This window comes from Lynx canadensis, chromosome B4, assembly GCF_007474595.2.
Source record: "Lynx canadensis isolate LIC74 chromosome B4, mLynCan4.pri.v2, whole genome shotgun sequence".
NCBI lineage: Eukaryota > Metazoa > Chordata > Mammalia > Carnivora > Felidae > Lynx > Lynx canadensis.
The window spans coordinates 131,017,493-131,027,273 of NC_044309.1; the positions used below are offsets into that span (position 1 = coordinate 131,017,493).

Sequence of the window (9,781 nt, forward strand, 5' to 3'; positions counted from 1 at the left end):
TTCTTGATCTCAAAGTCATGAGTTCGAGCCCACGTTGGGCATAGGGATTACTTTAAAAAAGAAAAGGTTAGCATCAGGTCAAGTGTGCTGCTTCTTGGTATTTCTTTGAGGGCAGTGAATCTCTGTTGCGGGAAGCTTTAGAGGCCGCTGGTAGGTGAAGAGGTCACCGAGTGACGTTCAGGGCTCAGGCTTACCTTCTTTCACCTGCCCCTGCGGAAGTGTTCACGGTATCTGTTTCTCTCAGGTGACCCCGAGAGTGTGGCCGGGGAGTATGGACGGCACTCCCTTTACAAGATGCTTGGGTATTTCAGCCTGGTGGGGCTCCTGCGTCTGCACTCCCTGTTGGGGGATTACTACCAGGCCATCAAGGTGCTGGAGAATATCGAACTGAATAAGAAGGTGATTACCTGCACCTCCCTCCCCTCCCCACCCCCTTCCCGAGCCAGAGGGTCTGCTTCAAGAGACACTCTGATCTATTAGGATACATTTCAGGGAGAAGAAAGGATTCATCCCCAGGCCAGTTGAAAATTGAGAACTGGGGAACCACTGTACTGAAAATCTGAGCCTGGGCAAGGTGCTTTCTCTGTGTTAGTTAGTAACACTTGAACTATTCAGCAGTCTTTGATTCTGTTTTCAAAACAGAATGACAATGGCAGATTTTTACCATTCAGGTTTCACTTGTTAAGGAATTAACAGAAGATTTAGTTCTAAGATGGTTAGATAATGGTTATTAGCTGTGGTGGTTTTTCTTAGCCACAGAAAAATTGGTGCCTTTTTGACATGTGTGTATCTTCCAGTCTTTGTTTATCTGTTCCTTTATCAAGTTTATCTGGAAAAGCAAGGAGTAGAAAGCAAGGAGGAATATGTGACTGAGGTATAGAGGGATTTGGATCTGAAAGAAATTTTAAGGTTACCTGATTCAGGCCCCCCCGCCCCCTTTAAAATATCTAACAAAATGAGGTTCTCAGGTCACATAACTTAATCGGTGAATGGTATGGTGTGTACTCAGAACCTCTGACTCGACCTGGGGCTTCCCCTGGGTGGTCCAGGGCTTCTGCCTCAGCTGACACTGGGCCCTGCCAACCTCCAGACTCTCTCTGGGGTGGATCGGTTCTGGGACTCATGGGTGCTTCTCCCTTCTTCCGCAGAGCATGTACTCTCGTGTGCCCGAGTGCCAGGTGACCACTTACTACTATGTCGGTTTTGCCTATCTGATGATGCGTCGCTACCAGGATGCCATCCGGGTCTTTGCCAACATCCTCCTCTACATCCAGAGGACCAAGAGCATGTTCCAGAGGACCACATACAAGTATGAGATGGTGAGGAAGCCTCCGACCGGCCTGACCCCTTGGCACCTATGCCAGCAGTTTTGGGGAAACGCCATCCAAAATGTTACTCTTTGTATGCCTTTTCAAGCTGGCATGCTCTAAGTTTCTTTTCTTTGTGTCTCTTATCTCAGATCATCAACTCCTTAACAATAGGGACGATATCTTCCATTTTACTTTTGTCCCGCGAGCGTTCACTGGGCTGTCAGTGTTTAAAAAGGAGTTAGATGTGGGTACCGCCCTCACGCAGTTTGCCGTGGAGGAGGGTGGGTCCAAGACGTGCACAGCATTGAGGTTTCTAGGCAGAGAAAAGGTGTCGAGACTTAGAAGTATGGTGATGTGGCACCACGATAGACTCTCTTGTCGCGGCGGGGGGGCAGGAGAGTAGTCAGATTGGGGTGTCAGGTTCTGGAGTGGCCTTCACCACCCAGCTAAGCTGTTTGATCGTTACAGGCATTACGGCGCCATCCAAGTTTCTGGGTGACTCGGTCGTAAGTGGTGTGGGAGGATTGATCTGGTGGCGTGTGGGGTGATCCAGGGAGAAGGAGGCCCCAGTAGAGAATGCAGGAGCCAGCTAAGGAGGACCTGGAAGTGGGCTGGGGAGGTTCACTGGAGCTAGAGGGCACATTGGGAGAGACTGTGGGAAAGCGAACGGACCCGGGAGGGTGTTGGGGCGACGGCGGCAGGGACTTCCAAAAGTCCGTGGCATTTGACCCTGCGGCAATTTCTCTCCCACCCCCAGATTAACAAGCAGAACGAGCAGATGCACGCGCTGCTGGCCATCGCGCTCACCATGTACCCCATGCGAATTGACGAGAGCATTCACCTCCAGCTGCGGGAGAAATACGGGGACAAGATGCTGCGCATGCAGAAAGGTGACCCACAGGTCTATGAGGAGCTCTTCAGCTACTCGTGCCCCAAATTCCTGTCGCCTGTGGTGCCCAACTACGACAACGTGCACCCGAACTACCACAAGGAGCCCTTCCTGCAGCAGCTGAAGGTGTTCGCCGATGAAGTGCAGCAGCAGGCCCAGCTCTCAACCATCCGCAGCTTCCTCAAGCTCTACACCACCATGCCTGTGGCCAAGCTGGCTGGCTTCCTGGACCTCACGGAACAGGAGTTCCGTATCCAGCTCCTCGTCTTCAAACACAAGATGAAGAACCTGGTGTGGACCAGTGGCATCTCTGCCCTGGACGGCGAGTTTCAGTCGGCCTCTGAGGTGGACTTCTACATTGATAAGGTACGGCTGCCCCCCGGCCTGGGTCTCTGGGGCCCTCTGTTCACACACCCCGCGATAAACACTGACCGGGCGCCCACCGCGCCGAGCATTTGGGACTTGGCGGTGAACAAAATCCACAAGGATTTCTGCCCTAGTGCTGATGTACTAATTTTAAGAAAATAGACACTAAGTGTTCTGATGCAGCGAATCAGGTAGTAGGTGTCGATGCGAAATGAGCAAACCCACTTAATTTTTTAAGAAAAAAAGTTCTGTTCGAGTCCGCGTTAAGACAGCTGCCTGAGATGCACAGTCTCCACAACGTAGAGAATGCTCCAGGGAACGAACGTTTGGTGTGAGAGTTCTATATGGTTTTGTTTTGTTGAGTTACAAGTCGCAGTGAATGACCTTCCAGAGAGTTACAGACTTTATGTTACGTGCAGGGCTGTATGACTTTAATCTTACAGGAATCCGGGAGTTTTTTTTTCTATTTCTTCAGCCCACATTCTTTTTTTTTTTTTTTTAACTATTTTTTTTCTATTTCTTATCTTTATGTTTGGAATGCTTCTCTCTCTCTCTTTTTTTTTTAAATGAAGTAGATGTACAGAGTTTGCTTGGGGCAGAAATAGAACCCGTGCTTTGAGGTTTTGCCAGGTCATTTTGACCTTAGGTAAGGGTTAAAGTATAGCTTTCCTGAGAGCCCAGGAGCAGGGCCCACAAACACGGAGAGGTGAAATTTTTCCTTTATTTTGTGGTAGGTTAGAATCAAGTGCTACCCAGTTACCGGTAGTGGTGGTGGGAGGCAGGGGTCGCAGGACTGAATAAGGTGCTCGGGACAGCCTGTGCTGAGGAAGGGAAATCGAAGCTAAGACTTGAGGGAGGTAAAGACATTAGCCAAACGCACATCTGGGGGAACAGCCGTCCACGTAGAGGGAGCAGAGGCCCTGGGCAGGAGCGAGGGGACAGCTTCGGTGTGGCTGGAGCGGCCCGTGAGAGGAGGCTGTGGCCGAGGGAAGGCTGGAGAGGGAAGAGGGTGGGTGCTGTGTCACATCTTCCATCTTTTTTTTTTCCCCTCTGTTCTTAATTTCCTTTGGATATATTGTCCTGTCCCTGTTCGTGTCTTCAGCTCTGCTTTTGCTTTCTCTGATTTTTTTTTTCACGGTTCAGTGTTTCCTTAGATGCCTTTTTTGTTTTTTAAACCTAGGACAACCGTTCATTCTCCTAGAGGGGATTTGCTTTTGCCTCTTCAAGGTGCCTAGGGAGATTACTGGTCCGGGACCACCATAGACCAAAGCCTCAGGTTTTCTGGGTGGGACCAGGTAGCAAGCCCAGGCTGCAGCTGCAGATTGTCAGAAGAATCACCTCGTGTTTATAGTATGTTGGGGATGGGTCTCTTTCTGTTATGCTCCTTGGCCAATTTGGTGAGCTTTGCTTGATGTCTGGAGCAGGCAGTTTTGTCCGTGTCCGCCTTTAGCTTCAGGGTGTAGCCCTTCAGGGTCCCAGCAGTGCAGGGAGGGGTTTCTGTAAGACGCCCCAGCCTTGGTTTGTCCCCTCTGTGCAGGTCTTCTAGGATTGATTAGCGAATGTCTTCAGTGCAGAGGGGGCTTCTGTGTTTTACTTAGGATGGTTTATTTTCTCTTAAGTAGCTCCGTATTCTCTTGTCAGCTCTTTGATGTTATGAGGAGGTTTAAAAAAATTATTTTGTTTAACATTTACTCATTTTTGAGAGCACGCAAGCGGGTTGGGGCAGAGAGAGAGGGAGACACAGAATCAGAAGCAGGCTCCAGGTTCTGAGCTGTCAGCACAGAGCCTGACGTGGCGCTGGAACTCACGAACCGTGAGATCATGACCCGAGCCGAAGTCAGACGCTTAACCGACTGAGCCACCCAGGCGCCCCGATGTTATGAGGAGGTTTTTAAAAATCATTCTGTATTTTGGTTGTTTTAAGAAAGTGTGCTGGTCTAAACATACTGTTTTTTGGGGAGTTTTTTTAAGGTATAATTTGTATAACAAACTTCACTGTTTTTTTTTAAGTGTTTTATTTATTTTTGAGACAGAGACAGAGCATGAGCAGGGGAGGGGCAGAGAGAGAGAGGGAGACACAGAATCCAAAGCAGGCTCCAGGCTCTGAGCTGTCAGCACAGAGCCTGACACGGGGCTCGAACTCACAAACCGAGAGATCATGACCTGAGCCGAAGTCGGACGCTTAACCGACTGAGCCACCCAGGCGCCCCAAACTTCACTGTTTTAAAGGGTATAATTCCAGGGGTGCCTGCGTGGCTCTTGATTTTGGTTCAGGCCACGATCTCACAGTTTGGAACTTTGAGCTCGAGTCCCGTGTCTGGCTCTGCACTGACAGCATGGAGTCTGCCTGGGATTCTCTCTCCCTCTGTCTCTGTCCTTCCATTTGCTCATGTGTACGAGCTTGCACGCTCTCTCTCTCTCTCTCTCAAATAAATAAACTTTTTTTTTAAAAGGGTATAATTCCATGGTTATTAGTATATTCATAGTGTCACACAACCATTTCCACTGTCTAATTCTGCAACATTTCCCACATCCCCCAAAGAAGCTCCTACTCATTAGTGGTCATTCCCAGTTCCCCTTGTACCCTAGTCCCTGGGAAACCAGTAGTCTGCTTTCTGTCTCTGTGGACTTATCTCTCTCTCACTTTTTTTTTAAAGTTTATTTGAGCGTGAGAGAGCACGCATGCAAACAAGGGAGGGTCAAAGAGAGGGAGAGAGAATCACAGGTGCCCAACCAACCGAGCCCCCCAGGTGCCCCTGGATTTGTCTATTTTTTGACATTTCCTATACATGGAATCATAAAATATGTGGCCTTTTGTGTTTGACTTGTTTCACTGAGTGTGTTTTCAAGTTGTATCCAGATTGTAGCATGTATTAGTACTTTATTCCTTTTCAAGGCCGAAAAATACTCTACCGTATGGATATACCACTTTATTCATCCATTCATCAGTTGATGGACATTGAATCGTTTTCGCCTTTTGGGTATTGTGGATATAGCACTGCTGTGAATTTTTGTGTGCACATAATCTCTTGGGTGTATGCCTACTTGTGGAATTGCTGGGTCAGTTTGGGTAGTTTGTTTTGAAAGCTCATCTTGCTAAACAAACCGTGTCATTCGGAGTTTATGACTTTTGGAAGACTTAATGTTTGGCAGAACTTAGCTATCTCTGACGTGAACCAAAAGTAGAAACATCGGAATTGGAAGTTTTCCAGTGTTTTATTCGTGCTTTTAAAAGTCAAAACTGTCCCTTGCAGCATTACATCAACTACCTAAGGTCCTTTTTGAGTTTATTCCCAGTACCTGACACATACACATTCTTTGGCAATGTCAGTAACCTGGTCCATCCCTCTGTCGTCTCTTTGTGACCCAGCTGAACTAGTCCCAACTATCTGGATGGTCCTTAATAAAATACTTCTCCCGGGGCGTCTGGCTGGCTCAGTCAGTAGAATATACAACTCTTGGGATCAGGGTTGTGAGTTCAAGTTCCACGTAGGGCATGGAGATTTCTTTTCTTTATATAAATGTGTGTGTGTGTAAAGAAATATATGTATGTAGATATATATGGTAATGTATATATATACATACACAGATACAAGTAAACGCTTCTCCCAAGAATTAGCCATTTAGTTATTACAGATAAAATTTTGTCATGATTTGTTATATTCATATTGTAAGTTAATACTGATTAATAAGTCCGTATGTGAAAAAAATTTCGGGGATATTTTTCTTTTATTATTGTTCCTCTTACTGGTTCAGGTTCATCTTTGGCAAAACGCTGCTTTCTGTTTTGTTCTCAGTAAAGATTTTATTTTTGAGTAATCTGTACACCCCTCCGGGGCCCGAACTCATAACCCAGGATCAAGAGGTGCATGTTCCACTGACTGAACCAGTGAGGCACCCCTGCTTTCTGTTTTTCGGGCTTTTCTTTTTTCATCCTTGACTTGAAAAAGTCCTCTCAAAGAGATTCAGAAGGTTCTTGGGTCTTAACCTAGATTATGTAGGAATTTACAAGTAAATTGGTGTTCAGCCACATTTGAGCTAAAACACACAATTTAAAATCTGGACTAATTTGAAACATTACCCTCCCAAACAGTGTTGAGAATAAAATGTTGAGGATGCCTGGCTGGGTCAGTCAGTGGAGCACGGGACTCTTCATATCAGGCTTGTAGGTTCAAGCCCTTGTTGGGTATAGAGATCACTAAAATAACAAATCTTAAAAAAAAAAAAAAAAAAAAGAATAAAATACTGTCTTAAATGTTTTTATTGCCGAAAGAGTCCTATTCATTAAAAAAATAAAAACAATAAAAATAAAATTTAAAAAATCTTGAAAGTAAAAATAAATGGGGTGCCTGGGTGGCTCAGTCATTTGAGTGTCCAACTCTTGATTTTGGCTCAGGTCATGATCCTAGCGTTGTGGGATTGAGCCCTGCGTGCTGAGCATGGAGCCCGCTTAGAATTCTGTCCCTGTCGGTCTCCCTCTCTCTGGCTCTTGCTCTCCTTTCCCTCTCCCCTCCCCACCCCACCCCCAGCTCATGGGCGCGCAGGCCCTTTCTCACACTCTCTCTCTCTCTCTGAAATAAAAAAAATTAAAAAGGAGAAAATAAAAATAAATGAATTAACAGGAAGAAAATAAAAATCAACCGTTTAGAAAGAAAGAAAGCTGCTATCAACTGGTTACGCTCCCCTATAGGCTCCCCCCCCCCCCCAAAACACACACCTATTTGCTTTTGAAAAGCACGGTAGGGGGTTATTCAGCAGCATGGTTACTTGCGAGTCCATTAGTGGCTCTACCTCACTGCCCCTCTCTGATTCTACTTCTTCCGCAGGACATGATCCACATCGCAGACACCAAGGTTGCCAGGCGCTATGGGGATTTCTTCATCCGGCAGATTCACAAATTTGAGGAGGTGAGAAATCTGAGAGAGTGTGGTGTGTGGGCTGGGGACCGAGGTTAGGACCTTGGTCGGGGAGTTAGGAAGTTTTTAAATTTTTCATTTCAGCAAAGCCCCAAGTTGGCCCTTGAAGTTTCTGAGCTAGACTGGCTGGCTGCTTGGGGTTTGGGGAGCGGGGCTGGGCCTGTAGCAGTTGCTGTGTCAGCCTTCTCCAGAGCATCTCTTTCCAAGATCCCTCTCTGCGGGTGGCCGGCTCTCCTCTCTCTGCCTCCCTGGTATTTCCTAATATGGGCGGATTCACTGCCTGCTCTTACCCATCCCTCCCCATGTGGCAGTAACTCTCTTAGACAGGTCTGGCTGGTTTCTGCAGGCAGGGGACAGGAAGCTGTGTTTTGACAGACTGGGTGCATTCCACATCTTGCCCTGGGAGAGGTCTTGTGGGTCAGGCCAAACACTGGGAGGGTGCAGGGTGCAACGGCGTGGGGGTCTCTTTGTGGCCATAGCTGGAGCCACTTCGTCCTGGTGTTCTGAGTCCTCCAGCAGAGGTCACTGTTAAACGCTCTGGTCCGTGTCACCTGGCTCCTCCTGCAGGAGGCCCTGGCAGGCTTAGCCTCTCTGAGGCCTAGAAAATGGGCCAAGCCGTGTGTGTGTGTGTGTGTGTGTGTGTGTGTGTGTGTGTGTGTGCGTGTGTGCGCGCGCGCGCGCGTGTGTGTGTGCGCGCGCGCACATTCTGTGTGAAGGACAGGTAGAAGAACAGTCTGCATGAAATTTTTTTAAGTTTATTTACTTATTTTGAGAGACACCACAAGCAGGGGAGGGGCAGAGAGAGACGGAGAGAGAAACCCAAGCAGGCTCCGTGCTGTCAGCTTAGAGCCTGATGTGGGACTCGAACTCACAAAACATGAGATATGACCTGAGCTGAAAGCGAGCCGGACGCTGAACCGGCTGAGCCACCCAGGAGCCCCCAGTCTGCATGAATTCATTGCGCACGGCCACAGGTGTCAGGATTGGAGCCCCTAACTGAGGCTGTATACACACACAGCCGACACCTACGCCTGCATCAGAGACGCCCTCCCTGACTTCAGAAGGGCGGCCCAGGGGCTGGGCCTGGTGATCGTGTGCCCTGCAGGAACAGGGTTGGTGAAATCTCCATAGCTAACTTTGCTTTTTTCTTTCTTCTAGCTCAATCGAACTCTGAAGAAGATGGGACAGAGACCCTGAGTATTTTCACACTGTTCTTAGTCAGGAACCTACTCTGATGTCTTTGTAGGTGGGGTGTATTTTTGTCACCGTGAAGCCTTTACCTGGATCGGCCATCAGCTGTTCAGCTGAGTTGAAGTTTATTTGAATTCAGGACTGAAATGTTTTAAATAGGCCTCAGTAAAAGATCTTCTTTGGAGCCAGATTTGTCATCTAATCATCGTTGGGGGGAATCTGTGGTTGAGGGCAACGGTATGTGATTTCCTCTGATTTTCTCCTGATGCGTCGGTTACTGGTGTTTAAATTGAACTCACAGTTTGTGGGACGTTTTCACGGTTGGTATCTGATTGACCCCTCTCAAGAATCCTGTGAGCATTAGTGACCTGTCACAATTCGCATGCATGAAAGCTGAAGTGCTGCGTCTTGGGGAGAAACTCGGACCCCTCCTCCTGTCCTGAACCTGAACCGTGCTAAGAGGAAGCTGTGTATGCTGCTCACGCCTTAACAGCGCGGGTTCAGCAATAGTATCCTCACTTCGCTGGTGAGGAAACAGACTCGGGTTGTAAAGTGCCTTGATCAAGGTCATATAGTTATAAAAAAGCCAAGACTCGGCTCCAGACTACTTTTTTCTGCCATCTTCTGCCATGTCTTTGATTCCTCCCACTGAAAACCTTGACCTGTGTTGTGTGCAGCCTCTCCTACCCTCCGTGAGTTTGAAACGGCTGCCTGTCAGCACCTTTATGGCCAGTCACGACTGAGTTGGGTCTGTTTTTCACTCTCTCTGCCATTTCTTCCTTACACGCCCACGTGGGATCTGTCATCTTGGGGGCTTCTCTGAGAAGAGCTACCTCCAAACCTAGCAGTCTACACTGTTTTCAGAACCAATTTCTAATCTTCTAACAGCACAGATAATACAGATCTAGGATTATTGAAAATTTCACTGAAGATGGTTATCTCTGGCATCTCACCTGACCTAGTCGTCAAAGATCAGATGTGCTTTCTTTAAGTCTTTTTTTAAAAAAATGTTTGTTTATTTATTTTGAGAGAGAGAGCACGCACGCGTTGGGGAGAAGCAGAGAGAGAGGGAGAGGGAATCCCAAGCAGACTTGTGCAGAGCTTTACAC

At 47.6% G+C, this 9,781-nt stretch overlaps 1 protein-coding gene across 1 annotated transcript in view; it reads left to right on the forward strand.

Moving 5' to 3' along the window:
- The window catches only part of EIF3L (eukaryotic translation initiation factor 3 subunit L), a 30,700-nt gene extending 21,838 nt beyond the window's left edge, over window positions 1-8,862 (forward strand). The window contains exons 9-13 of the mRNA XM_030320579.2: window positions 245-399; window positions 1,149-1,319; window positions 2,068-2,565; window positions 7,392-7,472; window positions 8,640-8,862. Coding sequence (XP_030176439.1) covers window positions 245-399; window positions 1,149-1,319; window positions 2,068-2,565; window positions 7,392-7,472; window positions 8,640-8,678 — 944 coding nt within the window. The 3' untranslated portion in view covers window positions 8,679-8,862. The remainder of the gene's footprint in view (window positions 1-244; window positions 400-1,148; window positions 1,320-2,067; window positions 2,566-7,391; window positions 7,473-8,639) is intronic.
- The last annotated feature ends 919 nt before the right edge of the window (window positions 8,863-9,781 follow it).